The sequence below is a fragment of the Ornithorhynchus anatinus genome, chromosome 21 (genome assembly GCF_004115215.2).
Source record: "Ornithorhynchus anatinus isolate Pmale09 chromosome 21, mOrnAna1.pri.v4, whole genome shotgun sequence".
NCBI classification, from domain to species: domain Eukaryota; kingdom Metazoa; phylum Chordata; class Mammalia; order Monotremata; family Ornithorhynchidae; genus Ornithorhynchus; species Ornithorhynchus anatinus.
In genome coordinates this window covers 1,917,812-1,933,608 of record NC_041748.1, presented here as the reverse complement: position 1 = coordinate 1,933,608, position 15,797 = coordinate 1,917,812, and the positions used below count along the sequence as shown (strand labels likewise).

The window sequence follows — 15,797 nt, the reverse complement described above, 5'->3', positions numbered from 1 at the left end:
GGGGCGCCGGAGGCAGGGGTTGGGGGGGGGGCGTCACCGCTCCCACCCCCGGACCTCCGGGGGTCCCCGCGTCTGTCGGTCGGGCGAAGCCGGGGGGCTTCTGGGGACGAAGCCACCCGTCCCGAGGCTCGACGGGGGCTCTTCCGGACCCTGACGGCGACCCGGCAAGGGATTCTGGGAGGAGGAGAGCTGGGGCCTCTGGGAGATTCCCCATCCCCCCACCCCGACCTGGTGCCCCCCAACTTTCTCACCTGCCCCCCTTCTCTTTCCCCAAGGCCGCCATGAAGGGAGGGAAACGAGACAGACGGGACCGCAACGGGGCGACGGACCTGGGGTTCGTCAACGGGGGCGACCGCCGAGACCCCCACTCCGACTTCCAAGACGCGCCCTCGCCCCCCATCCTGGAAGCCATCGGGGGCCCCGACGTCAAAGGTGGGTCCACTTGGGCCCGAGCTGTGGGGGAGGTTCGCTCAGAATTCGCCTCCGGACCCCTTGGCCTGCGGGGCCCCGGAGGATGGAGGGGCGAGGCGGGGAGGGAGGCGTGAGTCTTCTTGGATCAAGGGGGCTGAGGTGCTAATTTTAGGATTTCTGGGGAGGGGGTTGCCAGGCCCTGGCTGGGGGGAAAACCGTGGGGGTGAGACGAGGATAACTGTCTCTGTCCGTGGTGGGGGTCTCTGGAAGTTGAAAAACTCCCTCTTCAATCGATCGCTCCATCGGTGGCTATTTCACCTGCTGCGAATCGTATTGTCCTCTCCCAAGCGCTCAGTTCAGCGCTCGGCACAGAGTGAGCACTCGATGAACGCCACTGATGCTCCGATCGTGTCTACTAATTCCATTAGACTTCCCAAAAGATTAGTACAGGGCTCGGCGCGCAGTAAGCGCTGGGCACAGTAAGCACTCAAGGAATGCCACTGATTGATGCTAGATCATGTCTACTAATTCTATTAGACTTCCCAAATGCTCGGTACAGGGCTCTGCACACAGTAAGCGCTCGATAAATCCCGTCGAGGCGGGGATCTTGATGTAGATCGATAAACGACGGATCTGGACGTAAGTGTTGCGGGGTGAGGGATGAATCAAGGGAGCAGGTCAGGGCGATGCAGAAGGGAGTGCCTAGTCAGGGAAGGCCTCTTGGAGGAGGAGGTGGCGGGCCTTCTCTAAAGAGGGGGAGACGGACCTGAAGAGAAATAAATTACAGACACGCACGGAGTCGGTAGACACGTTCCCCGCCCTCAAGGAGCCGATGATAGTCGATCAATCGACCAGAGGTGTTTATCGAGCGCTGACTGTGTGCAGAGCGCTTGGGAGAGTCCAGGACAGCGGAGCCGACGGGCCCCATCCCTGCCCATGAGGAGCTGAGTCTGTGTGGTTCTGGGGTACTGCAGCATTGCCTTCTGGTACAGTACCTGATTGGGGAAATCGAGGCCGAAGGCCGCTGGAGAGGGGGCTTGAACCCCACTGGATTGAGAAGCAGTGCGGCCTAGCGGATAGAGCCCGGGCCTGGTTGTCGGGACCTGGGTTCCAATCCCGGCTCCGCCACGTGCCTGCTGTGGGACCTTGGGCAAGTCACTTCCCTGGGGCCTCAGTGACCTGTAAAATGGAGGTTAAGACTGCGAGCCCCAAGTGGGCCGGGGGCCCCGATTGACTTGGATCCACCCCGGCGCTTAGAACAGTGCTCGAAGAGAATCATAATGATGATGATTTACTGAGGGCTTCCCGCGTGCGGAGCACTGTACTGAGCGGTGTAGAGAGAGTCCAGTCTAACAGAGTTGGTGAGTGGAGGGTGTAGGGGGTGGTCCCTGGGCTGGCGATGTGGGCCAGAATGTGGGGTGCGATGGTTGGGTCAGGAGCCCGGCCTGACCTTGGGGAGGGGGCTTCTTCCCACAGGGCCCTCTCACCTCGAAGACGGCTCCAGCGGCGGGAGCAGAAGGCTGAGGAGGGGACAGGCCCACAGAGACTCTTCCTGGACTCTTGGCTACTCGGACGGGGTGCGTACCTGTTACCTGCCTCCTTCCTCCCTTTCCCTCCCTCTCCTCCTTTCCCTTTCCCTCTCTCCTTCTTTCCCTCCCTCCCCTTCTCTCCTCCTTCTCTCCCTTCCTCTCTCCTTCCCTCCCTGTCCCTCACTCTCCTCTCTCCCTCCCTTTTCCCTCCCTCCCTACTTCTCTCTCTCCCTTCCTTCCCTCTTTCTCCTTCCCCTCTGTCCCTCTCTCCCCCCTCACCTTCTCTCTCCCTCTCTCCCCCCCTTCTCTCCCTCCATCTCTTCTTCCCTTCGTTTCCCTCTCCCCCATTTCTCCTTCCCTCCTCTCGAATCCCTTCCCCCTGTCCCTCTCTCCTCTCTCCCTCCGTACTTCTCTCTCCCTCCTCCCTCTTTTCCTTCTTCTCTCCCTCTTTCCCTCCTTTCTTCCCTCCCCATTCCCTTGTCTCTCCTCTCTTCTCTCCTTCTCTCCCTTCTTCATCTCTCCCTCCCTTCCTGTCTCCCTCTCTGCCCCATTAATCCCTCCCTCCTCTCCCTCTCTTGCTACCTCCTTTTCTCTCTCCCCCCCCCTCAGTCTTCCCTCCCTTTCCCTCCCTCTCTCTCCTCTCCCATCTCTGCCAATCTCCCTTTCTTTCCCTATCTCTCCCTATCTCTGTGTCTCTCCCCTCCCTCCCATCGCCTTCCCCACCCTAAGGACCGGAGCTGTCTAAAGGCCGTGCAGAGATGAGGGGTTGTGATTATCCCCATTTCACTAGGATGTGGGGAGGAACCAGCCGGGCTTTGTGACCCTGGACCAGTCACTTAATCTTTCTGGGCCTCAGTTTCCTCGTCTGTAAAATGGGTGTCCTCCTTAGCCCGGGAGCCCCTTGTGGGTAGGGACCGTGTCTGACCTGCTGACCTCGTGTCCCCCGACTCCTCCCGGAGCGCACAGCGTGGTGTGTGTCAGCGTTTCACAAATAACCGCCCTAATTCTCGACGGATTCCCGCCCCCTTCCCCACAGGACCTGGCGGAGGACAGGGAGACGTCGGAGCTGGACGTGATGCCCAAACTGTTCAGGGAGGCCAAACTGCGGTCTGAAAACCCAGCCGTAAGTGCCGCCCCCCAACCCCCACCCCGCCCCGCGCTCTCCTTTGTCCCCCACCGGCCCGGTGCCCCCAGTGACCCGACAAGATGGAGGCCTTGCCTCAGGGCACCGTTTTGCTTCAGGAGCCGAAGAAAAAGCAGCCAGGCCTGGTGGGCAGAGGGACTGGGGTCCAATCCCGGCTCCGCCCCCTTATCTGCTATGTCACCTTGGTCGAGTCCCTTCACTTCTCTGGCCTCAGTTGCCTCATCTGTAAAATGGGGATTCAATCCTTGTTCTCCCTTCTTCCTGAGGTTGGGAGCCCCAGGGAGGACAGGGAATGTATCCGATCTGATTATCATTCTCCTGCCCTAGGGCTTGGCACATAATAAGCACTTAATAGCATAATAATAGTATCTTTTAAAGTGCTTATTAATAATATAATGTTAATAACGTACTGGCGGATTTATCATTACGTTATTATCACCACCACATCATATATTATCATATATCATACGTTATTATATAATTAGCATGTACTACTAAAGCATGGCCTAGCGGAAAGAGCCCGGGCCTGGGTTCTCATCCTGTTTGCTGTGTGACCTTGGGCCAGTCACTTCATTTCTGTGCCTCGGTTCTCTCACCTGTAAAATGGGGATGTAGACTGCGAGCCCCACATGGGACGGGGACCGTGTCCTACCCGACAAAGTTGTATCTGCCCCAGCGCTTAGTACAGCGCCCGGCATGTAGTCAACACTTAACAAGTTGGCCATTTAGGGAAAAAGATGGCGGTAGACAGAGGGGCTGGAGGGAGAGGAGAGATGAATCAGGGAAGGCCTCCTGGAAGAGGTAGAAGTTCAGGAGGGCTGACGACAGTAAAATGGAAGAGGGAGGGAGAAGAGAGATGAATCCGGGAAGGCCTCCTGGAAGAGGTGGGATTTCAGGAGGGCTGAAGTGGCAGTAGATGGAGGGACAGGGTGGGGGAGACAAATGAATCTGGGAAGCCCTCCTGGAAGAGGTGGGTTTTCCCCGGCTCTGCCACTTATCAGCTGTGTGACTTTGGGCAAGTCACTTAACTTCTCTGTGCCTCATTGACCTCACCTGTTAAAATGGGGATTAAGACTTCGCTTAGAACGGTGCTTGGTACAGAGTAAGTGCTTAACAAATACCAAAATTATTATTACTAGAGCTTTGAAGATGGGGAGAGCAAAAGTCTGCCGGGTATAAGGGGGGAGCAGGGAAGGAGGAGATCCATTTGGCAGAGGGAGGGAGTCTTCTGGAAAGTCGGGGGTGGTCCGGGATGGGGCGGGCACTGCCCAAGGCCTCGGGCGGACCGGGGTCTCCCACCCTCCCGCATCCGCTCGCTCTGTCGTCTGAGGCCCGGCTTCCCGGCGCCGGGAGACCCGGACACAAGCCACCCGCCGTCCCACGGAATCGCCACGGAGAAGCGGCGCGGCCTAGGGAGAGAGGCCTGGCCTGGGAGTCGGAGGACCCGGCCTCTCATACCGGCTCCTCCACTCGTCGACGAGGTGGCCTCGGGCCAGTCTCTTCCCCTCTCCGTGCCTCAGTTTCCTCGTCTGTAAAATAGGGATTCAGTCCCTGTTCTCCCCCCTGAATAGATTGGGAGCCCCGTGTGGGACAGGGACTGTGTCCAAACCTGTAACTCTTCCAGTGCTTGTGGCAAATAGTAAGTGCTTAAGAAGATTATCATTATTATTATTATTATTCAGGGTGGCCTGGGACTCTCAGAGGACCTGGGTTCTCGTCCCGGCTCTGTCGCACGTCAGCTGGGGTGACCTTGGGCAAGACGCTTTCCTTCTCTGGGCCTCGGTTCCCTCAGCTGTAAAGTGGGGATCAAAGCTGTGAGCCCCATGTCATTCGGTCAGTCGTGCCTACGGTGTGCAGAGCACTGTACTGAGCGCTCAGGGGAGTCCGCACATGTCTGCTGTGTGATCTCGGGCGGGTCACTTCACTTCTGGGGCTCAGTTCCCTCATCTGCGAAATGGGGATGGAGACTGTGAGCCCCTGTGGGACAGGAACCGTGTCCAACCCGATTAACTTGTCTACCCCAGCGCTTAGAATGGTGCTTGACATAATAAGCGCTTAACAGGTGCCATAATTATTATAGTTAACCGTACTTAACGGACACGTTCCCTGCCCCCAACGAGCTGTGTGACCATGGCTGGGTCACTTCACAACTCTGGGCCTCCGTTCCCTCGTCTGTCAGATGGCGATGAAGACCGTGAGCCCCTCGTGGGACAACCCGACGACCACCTATCTACCCCCGCGCTCAGTACGGCGCCTGGCACGTAGTACAGCCCTGAACAGACCCACTCCCCCGCTCACCAAGCCCTGTCTCTCTTCGATTTTTTAGGTGAGACCCCGAGGGTCCGCTGGAGGGAGAGCGGCCTGAGGCAAAGACCCTCCTCGCGCATGTTCTTTTCAGGCCGGGCCCGCAGTCAACTGCAGGAAACGCAGAGCGGGGCCGTCAGTCGGAGACCCCCAAGGACACCCCACCCGTCCGGGTTTGTTTTCCTCCGGGGACCCCAGTCCGGCTCGAGGCCCGGAACTTTCCGGCCGGGGCGGCCTCTGCCGCCGGTTGGACGCTCCCGCGGGGAGGGGTCGGCCCACCGGCGGCTCCGTCGGACCTCGCCCGGCGCTCGGTACGGAGCCCTGCCCGCGGTGGCCCCTCGGCGGCGCTTCGTAGATACCGTTGATTGGTTGGATGAGCAGCGTGGCCTGGTGGAAGAGCCCAGAGCTGGGGATCAGAAGGAGCCGGGTTCTAATCCGCCCCCGGTCCGCTGTGGCGACTGGGCAGGTCCCTTCACTTCTGGTAGAGAAGCAGCACAGCCTAGTGGGAAGAGCCCGGACCTGAAAATCGGAAGACCGGGGTTCAAACCCGGGTCCGCCCTTGTCGGCCGTGTGACCTTAGCCCAGTCACTTCACTTCTTTTAGAGAAGCAACGCCGCCCAGTCGATAGGGCCCAGATCTGGGAATCAGAAGGACGCGGGGTTCTAATCCCGGCCCGCCCCTTGTCGGCCCGTGTGACCTCGGGCAAGTCACTTCTGTGGGCCCCAGTCCCCTCACCTGCAAAATGGGGATCCGATCCCCGTCTCCCTCCTTCTTAGACTGGGAGTCCCATGTGGGACCTGATGATCTCATATTCACCCCAGGGCTTAGTACGGTGCTTAGCACATAGTAAGCATTGAACAAATACCACGGTTATTATTATCATCGACCCAGCTCAGCCCCTTACGTCCTGCGTGATCTTGTAGAGTCACTTTCCTTCTGGGCCCTCATCTGCAAAATGGGGCTTCAAAACCCATTCTCCCTCCTCTAGCCTGAAAGCCCCCGTGTGGGACCCCGATGATCTTATCGCTCCCTCAGCGCTTAATACAGTGCTTGGCACAGGGTAAGCTCTAAAGCAATACCCCAGTATTCTTATTATTGGAGACCAGACATCTCCCTACTGGGAAAATGGTCAGCTTCTCCCCAACCCACAACCCCTCCCCCGAGGTGGAAGGGCCACTTTGACTGTGACAACTGTGATCAATTGTAATTTATACAGCGCCTTCTGTGTGCAGAGCACTCTGCCGAGCACGTGGGCGGCAAGGTACAGTAGCTCTCGAGTCGCTCACGATCCACCGTCAATCGGGAGTAATTTCTGAGCATCCTCCGGGAGCAGAGGGCTAGTCCGACGAAGTCTCGTAGACCCCGATCCCCGCCCTCAGGGAGGCCTGACGATCCGACGCTGCGCTGACTTCTCTGGTTTTCCTCCTCCTCTGGTTCTCCTGGTTTTCCCTCCGCTGGCTCTTCGGGGCCCCTGTTCTGGACCCTCCCGCCCCCCAGTATGCCTCCGTACGCCTAATCCGGTCTCCTTTCCCCGCTTCCCCACCGTGGAGGCGAAGACGAGAGATTGAGGGTCGCCTGCTCTCGGGTTCCTCTCCAGGGCTCTGTCCCGCGGACTCCAGAATCCTCTGTCTTTCCCACACCCCGAACCCTAAGATGGCAGCCCCCTCTTCTTCCTCCATCTCGAGGAGGGAGACGGGACACTGTCGGGGTCAGGGAACGGGATGGAATCGCGCTCCGTCGTCTCTCCCCTCAGCGAGGCCCTCGTCGTGAGATGATCGTGTCCGTCGCCCGCTTCTCCTCCCCGCCGAGCACTTCTGCTTCCCGCCGACCGCCAGGCTTTCTTTCCGCGTCTCCCTCCTCCTCCTCGCTCTCGGCCTGCTCCTTCCTCACGCCTCAGCCGCGTCTCCGGCCGACTTGGTCGCCTCCGCCCTCTGAGGACTCTGGGAAGGGGCTCGGAGGGAGGGCGGGGGTGGATACTGTCCCGTTTCCCGGTTTTCCCCGTCCCTCCGGCATTCCCGGCTGTGTGTCCCCATCCAGGTGACGAGGAGGCGGGCGGCGGGGGCGGGCCAGGTTCCGGCCGGGAGCGGCTGCCCCCTCATCGACCTCACGGAGGAGGAGGAAGATCCGAAGGTGACCTCGATCCACAGCCCGGACGGAAAGTCTCAGGAGCCCGAGAGCCGGGAGCCGGCTGATCCGGGGGAATACCAGGTCCGGCGGGGCGAGGGAGGGGTCTTCCCGGGGTTGGGGGCGAGGGGTTAAGGGTGTCTGCATCTCCTCTCCTCCCTCCTCTGGGCTCTTAGAATCCTCTCTGTCTCAGGGTTGGTGGCGAGACTGTGGGCCCGGTGGATAGAGTCCCTTGTCTACTCTGTGCCTCAGTTTCCCGCTCTGTAAAAAGTCTCATCTCTTCCCCCTCTCCAGGATGGAAAGGAATTTGGAATCGGCGAGCTCGTCTGGGGGAAGATCAAGGGGTTTTCCTGGTGGCCGGCCATCATCGTGTCCTGGAAGTTGACATCCAAACGACAGGCCATCTCCGGGATGCGGTGGGTCCAGTGGTTCGGGGATGGAAAATTCTCCGAGGTGAGTACCGCGGCTCGCAAGTTCCGCCTCTTCTCTTCTCTCCCAATACCGTCCCCAATCTGTGCTTTCCCCAGTGCTAAATAATGATGGTGCTTGTTAAACGCTTACTCTGTGCCAAGCACTGTTCTAACCACTGGGAGAGATACAAGTTGATCAGGTTGGACCCAGTCCCTGTCCCACGTGGGGCTCGCAGTCTTCATCCCCATTTACAGATGAGCGAACTGAGGCCCAGAGAAGTGATGTGACTTGCCCAGGGCGACACATTCGGCATGTGGGGGAGCCGGGAATTAGAACCCAGGTCCTGACTCCCAGGCCCATGATCTATCCACTAAGCCGCCCCGCTTTGCCTAAGCTGGGTCTCCTCCAATCGATCAATAACCTTGTCTGAGCCCCGACAGCGCGCACTGTATTGGGTTCTAATCCCGTCACCGACACGATCCCTTCCCGCAAGGTAGCTCACAACCTACTGTGTGCAGAGCATTGGGCCGAGCACCTTGGAGAGTCCGATTGAGTGAGGAGACATCTTCCCTGCCCTCAAGGTCTAATTTTCCATGAAATATCTCGTCTTTCTGGAGGACCTCCAAGGACCATTTAGTCATAATAATTATAACTGTGGTTTTGCATAAGCACCCACTATGTGCCAAGCACTGAACTAAGCGTTGGGGAGGATAAAAGATAAGCAAGTCCCACAGGGGTCTCTCGGGCTAACTAGGAGGGAGAGCAGGGATCGAATCCCTATTTTGCAGATGAGGAAACTGAGGCCCAGAGAAGCGAAGTGACTCGGCCGAGGTCACCCAGCAGACGGGCGGTGGAGACGGGATGAGAACCCGGGTCCTTCTGACGCCCGGGTCTGGACTCTTTCCCTTCTCTCTTTAAGAGAAGTGAAGTGACTCGTCCAAGGTCACTCGGCAGATAAGTGGCGGAGCCCAGGTCCTTTTGACTCGTAGGCCCGAGCTCTTTCCGTTAGGCCGCGCTGCTTCTCTAAGGGAAGGGAAGTGACTCACCCAGGGTCACAGAGCAGACGAGTGTCAGAGGGGGGATTAGAACCCAGGTCCTCCCGACTCCCTCCTGTTTGACAAGGTTATTTCCCCTGAGAAATGGAAAAATACCCCCCCGTGGTAATTCTCCCTGCTGGCCAATAGGGGGAACCCTAGGGCCAAGCATCTGATTACCCCCCCCAAAGAAATGACTTGCCCAAGTTCACACAGCTGCCCAAGGGACAGAACTGGGGTTAGAACCCAGGTCCTTCTGACTCCCAGGCCCCGGGCTCTAGCCCCTAGGCCATGCCTCTTATGTGTGCAGTGGTATCTAATTCATTCAGTCGTATTTACTGAGCGCTTACTGTGTGCAGAGCACTGTACTAAACGCTGAGGTGGATTCGAGGCGAATCGGGTTGGACGCGGTCCCTATCCCAGTCCCGTATATCACTGTTATCACTGTGATGTCTGTTAAGCGCTTACTATGTGCCAGGCACTGTACTAGGCGCTGGATTGATTACAACCTGAGCAAGATGGACTCAGTCCCTGTCCCACATGGGGCTCGCAGTCTTATTCCCCATTCCCCATACGTATTATCATTGTCATTATGGTGTCTGTTAAGCTTTTACTCTGTGCCGGGCACTGTACTAAGCCCTGGAGTAGATCCAAACTCATCAGCTTGGACACAGTCCCTTTTCCCAGGTTAATCTCTATTTTACAGATGAGGAAACTGAGGCCCAGAAAAATAATAAATAATTGTAGTATCTGTTAAGCGCTTACCATGTGCCAGGCACTCTACTGAATGCCGGGGTCGGCACAAACCCATCCAGTCGGGTCTCCCGGTCTGAGCCAGCTGGATCTGTCAGGTTGTTGCGGGCAGGGAATCTGTGTCTGTTTGCTGTTCCGTTGTCCTCTCCCAGGCGCTTAGCACAGTGCTGCGCACACAGAAGGTGCTGTGTATGTGATCGAATTCTGTCACGGCCTCTCCAGGTTTCGGCGGACAAGCTGGTGGGACTCACGGCCTTCAGTCAGCACTTCAACGCGGCCACGTTCAACAAGCTCGTGTCCTACCGCAAGGCCATGTTCTATGCCCTGGAGGTGAGGAGGAAAGGCTGCGGCCCTCACGGGACCCAGGACCCTCGGGGGCGGAAGTCCCGGCACCCTCCGGGGCAGGAGCGCCAACATCCCAGGTCGGGGTGGGACATTAAAGCGGCGGCGGCGGACTCCCCGTGACTCCTGTCTCTCCCCCCCTCCCCACCGGCATCTCCCCGACAGGTGGCGAGGAATCGTGCGGGGAAAACCTTTCCTGCCAGCGCCGGGGATTCCCTGGAAAACCGGCTGAAGCCGATGGTGGATTGGGCTCACGGGGGCTTCCAGCCCATGGGATTCGAGGGGCTGAGGCCCCCCAAGACCTCAGGTGGGGGCTGCCTTCCGCCGCCGTCTCGGTCTCCGTCGGGCCCGGGGGGACGGCGACGCGCTGCCGTCGGGGATGGGACCAGGAGGTCAGAGGTCAGGTGTGGGGTCTGCACGGCTGCAGTGCCTCAGTTTCTCTGGCCTTCCCCAGCCTCCTGTGACAGTCTGAAACCTCCTGCCCGTTTTCCTACTCAAGACCCTCCACTGGTTGCCCACCCACCTCTGCATCAGAGAGAAACTCGTCACCGTCGGTGTAATAGCCTTCAATCCCCTCACCCCCTCCTACCTCACCTCGCTACTGTCCTACTCCAGCCCGGCCCGCACGCTTTGCTCGTGTCCACATCCCTCATTTATTTCTATTAATGTCTCTCCCGCGCCAGACCGTCAGCTTCTCGCGGGCAGAGAGCACCTACTTTGTGCAGAGCGCTGTCCTGAGCGCTTGGGAGACTCCAAGCTAAGACTCCCCCGCCCTCTAGGAGCTTCCAGTCAATCAGTCAATTACTATGGGGTCCACAGCACTGTATTAAGCGCTTGGGAGAGTCCAGTCCAACCCCTGGCGGACTCGTTTCCCTGCCCCAAAACCGTCCGCTCCGGACACGAGTTCTGATGGATCGGTGCCGTGTAGCGAGCGCCCGCCTGGCGCGTGCCTGGCTCCGGGGTGTCCGGCCTCGGATAGACGGACCACTGTCCTTGCAGAGAACGGAGCGCCCAAGCCCCGCCCGGCCGACTCGGCCGTCGTGGAGTCCTGCCCACCCAGCAAGAGGCTCAAGACCAACCTGTGCAACAACGGCAAGGAGCGAGCCGAGGAGGATCGTAGCCGAGGTGCCCGCGGAGGAAGGAGGGGGCGGGTGTCGGGCGGAAGACGAGAGTCGGGGTGCCTGGGGGAGGAAGGGGTGGCCGAGGAGAGGGAAGAAGAGGTCATTTCTCTGAGGCGAAGTGACTCTGTCCAAGCTCTTCTCTCTCCTACAAACCCCAATAAACACACACTCCCCAATACTCCCCACAGACCCACAAATCGCACGGAGAAGATGGAGCGAGCTTCCCCTTCCTGCCTCTTCCGTGATTTCCCACCCGCTGCCCCCCAAAGCCCTCGTTCAAGGCATCTTCCGGGGCCGGTCCGTCCGAGGCCCGGAGGACGCCCTCCCGTCTCGGGACAATCTCGAAGCCGTTATTTCCCCCGATCGTGAATTTTCATCAGCCCCGCGGCCATCTCGGGCCACCCGTTAACATTAATTCATTTAGCGAGGGGGCTCCGTCGGCTGTTAGAGAGGGGGAAGATGGCGGCTCCGCGGGGATTGGTTGGGAAGGAATCCGCTGAGTAAATTAGAAGGGGGATGCGTCTGGACCGACGGGAAGACTCTCGAGGCTCACACGTCTCAAAAAGATACCTGGAGCGGGGGGTTTCTTTTTATAAATTGTCTTTTTTTTGTAATGATATTTGTTGGGCACTTACTATGTGCCAGTCACTATTCTGTGAAGCAGCGTGGCTTAGTGGAAAGAGCACGGGCTTGGAAGTCAGAGGTTGTGGGCTCTAATCCCCGCTCCGCCACTTGTCTGCTCTATGACTTTGGGCCAGTCAACTTCATTTTTCTGTGCCTCATTGACGTCATCTGTAAAATGGGGATGAAGACCGTGAGCCCCACGTGGGACAACTTGATGACCCTGTATCTCCCCCAGCGCTTAGAACAGTGCTTGGCATATAGTGAGCGCTTTACAAATGCCATCCTTATTATTCTAAGGGCTGGAGTGGATACATACAAATCAGGTTGGACGCAGTCCCTGTCCCACGAGCGCCTCAGTCCTCATCCACATTTTCCAGATGAGGGAACTGAGGCACGGAGAAGTGAAGCGACTTGCCCAAGATGACGCAGCAGGCAGTTGATTTATAAGCTTTTCCTGAGATGTTCGCTTTGGTTCAGTCGTTCTCTGGGACTGGGGGTGGTGAGAGACAGAGAGACAGAAGTAGAGGGCAGAGAGACAAAAGACTGAAAAGGAGAGGGGAGAGCAAGAAGAGGAAAGGGTAGAGAGATCGAGACAATGAGGGGAGATGGTAGAGAGACAGAAAGGGAGAGGGTAGAGAGACAGAGGGAGGCTAGAGAGACAGCAAGAGGAAGAAGGTAGAGACAGAGAGGGAGAAAGAGGAGAGAGCAAGCCAGTCAGCCGGTGCTGGTGCTCCCTGAAGCTATTTTCTCCACGTCTTTGTCCCCGCCAACAGAACAAATGGTGTCCGACGTGACCAACAACAAGAAGTGCCTCGAAGGTAATGGTCGAAGCCTCCCCTTGCCCCCCAACGGTGGTGGGGTCTCAGCCAGAAAAAAGACGTTTATCCAGCATGTCAGCCAGGTGGTCATGGGTTTCGGCCAGGCAGCCGGTCTGTCTTCCCCTAACCCCCGGAAGGGAGGGAATTGGCCCCCCGGGACGTCGCCTGGGCATCTAACTGGGTCTTGAGCCGCCCCCCTTTTGAGGGGGCTAAGATGGGAACCCCTCTCTACAGTCCTCGGGGAGGTGGGCTGAAGGGTCCGGGGTTGAGTGCTTGGTGTGGTCATCCCACCAAAGTCCTCACCTGGTTCTCTTCCCTGCCTCTTCTCCCACTCCCTGCTCGCTCACCTTTCCTCTCTCCCCCATCTTTCTTCTCCCTCTCCCCCCGCTCCCCCTTCCTCTCCATCTCTTTCCTTTCCCTCCTTTCTTCTCCCCCTTCCTTTTCCTATTTTTCCTTTCCCTCTTACCCTTCCTCTCTTCCATTCCTCTTTCACTTTTTCCTGCCCCCTTTTCCTCTTCCTCTGTATGCCTTTCCTCTCTCCCTTTCCTTTTCCTCCTCTTTCATCACCGCCTCTTTCCTCTCTTCCCCCTCGCCCTGACTTTCCTCTCCCCCACATCTCCTCTCCCCATGCCCTTCCCTCCCTTTCTTCCTTCTCTGCTTTTCTCTCCCTCCTTTCCTTTACTCTCTCCCTCCTTTCCTCATCCCCCTTTTCCCTCTCCCTCCTCTTTCCTCTCCCTCCTCTTTACTCTCACTCTCCCCGCCTTTTCCTCTCCCCCCCTTTCCTCCTGCTCCCTCTTTCTTCTCCCCTCCTCTTTCACCTACCCTCTTCTTTCCTCTCCCCTTCTCTTTCGTGTCCCTCTCTTCTCTCCCCCTCACCTTCCTCTCTGTTCCTCTCTGAGTCTGGAGTGAATATCAACTGCTTAAAGGGGATGGAGCCAAGGGAGAGAGTGGGAGAAGAGGGAATGAGGGCTTAGTCAGGGAAGCCCCCTTGGTGGAGGTGTTCCTTCTGGAGGGTTTGGGAAGCGTTCTCTCTTGGGAAGTGTCCCTTGGGAAGAGGGACGGAATTGGGCCAAAGTCCAGAGAGAGGAAGCCGGGGATCTTCAGGGGGTGACCTTTCGAGGGGGGTGGCAGTAGGGAGACGGGGGTTGAAGGCAGAGTGGATGGGGGCGACGAGAGGAAAAGGGAAATGATGTAATGGCTGCCGTTTGTTCCCCTCACACCCCGCTCCCCTCTTACAGACAGCTGCTTGTCATGTGGTAGGAAGAATTCAGCTACGTTCCACCCGCTCTTTGAGGGGGGCCTCTGCCAGACCTGCAAGGTACGAATCAATCCATCCACCGGCGCTATTTATTGAGCGCTTATGGAGCACTGGACTTGAGCACTTGGGAGAGTCCCAAAACCAGAGTTTTATTGCCCACAGGGAGCTGGCGGTCAAGAAGGGGGGGCAGACATCAGTATAAATAAATCATAGACATAATCAGTCAAATTTATTGAGCACTTCCTGTGTGGAGAGAACTGTACTGGAGAGCGCTTGGGAGGGTCCAACACAGCAGAGTCTCCGACTCGTTCCCCGCTCCCAACGAGCTGACAGTCTAGACTGTGAGCCCCATGTGGGATGCGGATTACATCAACCTAGTGCTTAGGATAGTGCTTGATACGTAGTAAGCGCTTAAGGAATGCCATTATTATAAACCGATTACCTTGTGTCTACCCCGGCGCCTGGTAAACTGCCTGGCACTGGCTCCCTGGGAAGTTCAGAATAAAGAAGAGATCCCCTCTAGAGGTCTAAGTAGTAGACATGGTATTTATCGAGCAGTGCACGCTGTGGTGAGCGCTTAGGAAAAGGCAAAATGGAGAAGGGTTGACAAGGACCTCCTGATATAGTGGCAGCCGTGGTATTTACTGAGCGCCCCTCAGGTCGGGTGGACTGTGCGGGACAAGCACCCCCTTTCTCTATTCGTGCTTCGGGACCCCCACACCGGGCTGCCGGTCGACCCTGCCCCTCTCTTGTTCCCCTGCTCCCCCCAGGACCGCTTCCTGGAGTTGTTCTACATGTACGACGACGACGGCTACCAGTCCTACTGCACCGTCTGCTGTGAGGGGCGGGAGCTGTTGCTCTGCAGCAATACCAGCTGCTGCCGGTGAGAGACCACCCCCCTCTCCTCCTCCCACCCCCACCCCCCAACCTGAGAGCGGGGAGGCCCAGCCGGAGCTGCAGGAGATGCCATTTGATTTCCCCAGCCGCGATGGTGACGATGCCCTTCGCGGTTGGTTCCACCTGCCCCGGGGGGCGGGGGAGGATCTCTGGCTTTCTCTCATGAGGGAGAGGGATAGGGGAGGGGGAAGGAAGATGGAAGGGAGGGGAGGTGGGAGGGAAGTAGGGGAAAGGGAAGGAGGTGGGGAAGGAGTAGAAGGGGAAAAAAAACAGAGGAAGTTAGAGAGAGAAGAGGCAGGAGAGGGAAGGAGAAGAAGAGGGAGAGAAGGGAGAGCGACAAAGAGGGAAGACAAAGGAGAGGAAGAGGGAAGACAAGGGAGAGGAAGAGGGAGAAGAAGGCAGAGAAGGGAGAGGGAAGTTGAAGGAGGCAAAGAGGGAAGACAAAGGAGAGGAAGGGAGGAGAGGATGGAGAGGAAGACAGGAGACAAGGGAGAGGGTGGGGAGGAGAAAGGAAGGAGAAGAAGAGGGAGAGGGAAATGGAGGGAAGATAGGGAAGACAAAGGAGAAGAAACAGGGAGTGGAAGGGAGAGGGAAGTGGAGGGAGAGGAAGAGGGAAGACAAGGGAGAGGAAAGGAGAAGAGGGTGATGGAGGGGGGAGAGGAAGAGAAGTAGAAGAGGAAGGAGGAAGACAAGGGAGAAGACAGAAGGAACAGAAGGGAAAGGAGGAGAGGAAAAGTGTGAAATGGAGGGAGATGAAGGATGAGAAGGGAGAAGAAGCACTGGGGTGGAAACAAGTTAATCATTGGGCATAATCATTTAGTCAGTCCCTGTCCCACACAGGGCTCACAGGCCAAGTAAGGGGGAGTAGGATTCAGCCCCCATTTTACAGATCACAGAGCAGGTGTGGGAGAGGGGAGGGGTGGGAGAAGGAAAAAGTGAGGATGTTGAGGAAGGGAAAGGGGAGAGGTGGGGATGGGGAGGAAGGGAAAGGGGAGAGGTGAGGTGGGGAGGAAGGGAACGGGGAGAG

At 57.8% G+C, this 15,797-nt stretch overlaps 1 protein-coding gene across 2 annotated transcripts in view; it reads left to right on the top strand.

Moving 5' to 3' along the window:
• Positions 1 to 281: 281 nt before the first annotated feature.
• DNMT3B (DNA methyltransferase 3 beta) overlaps positions 282 to 15,797 on the top strand; it is a 28,251-nt gene continuing 12,735 nt past the window's right edge. For both annotated transcript variants that reach the window (XM_029049396.2, XM_029049394.2), the window contains exons 1-11: positions 282 to 432; positions 1,888 to 1,988; positions 2,977 to 3,063; positions 7,426 to 7,596; positions 7,807 to 7,965; positions 9,933 to 10,040; positions 10,218 to 10,359; positions 11,052 to 11,177; positions 12,571 to 12,615; positions 13,854 to 13,933; positions 14,644 to 14,756. In XM_029049396.2, the coding sequence (XP_028905229.1) occupies positions 282 to 432; positions 1,888 to 1,988; positions 2,977 to 3,063; positions 7,426 to 7,596; positions 7,807 to 7,965; positions 9,933 to 10,040; positions 10,218 to 10,359; positions 11,052 to 11,177; positions 12,571 to 12,615; positions 13,854 to 13,933; positions 14,644 to 14,756 (1,283 nt within the window). The remainder of the gene's footprint in view (positions 433 to 1,887; positions 1,989 to 2,976; positions 3,064 to 7,425; positions 7,597 to 7,806; positions 7,966 to 9,932; positions 10,041 to 10,217; positions 10,360 to 11,051; positions 11,178 to 12,570; positions 12,616 to 13,853; positions 13,934 to 14,643; positions 14,757 to 15,797) is intronic.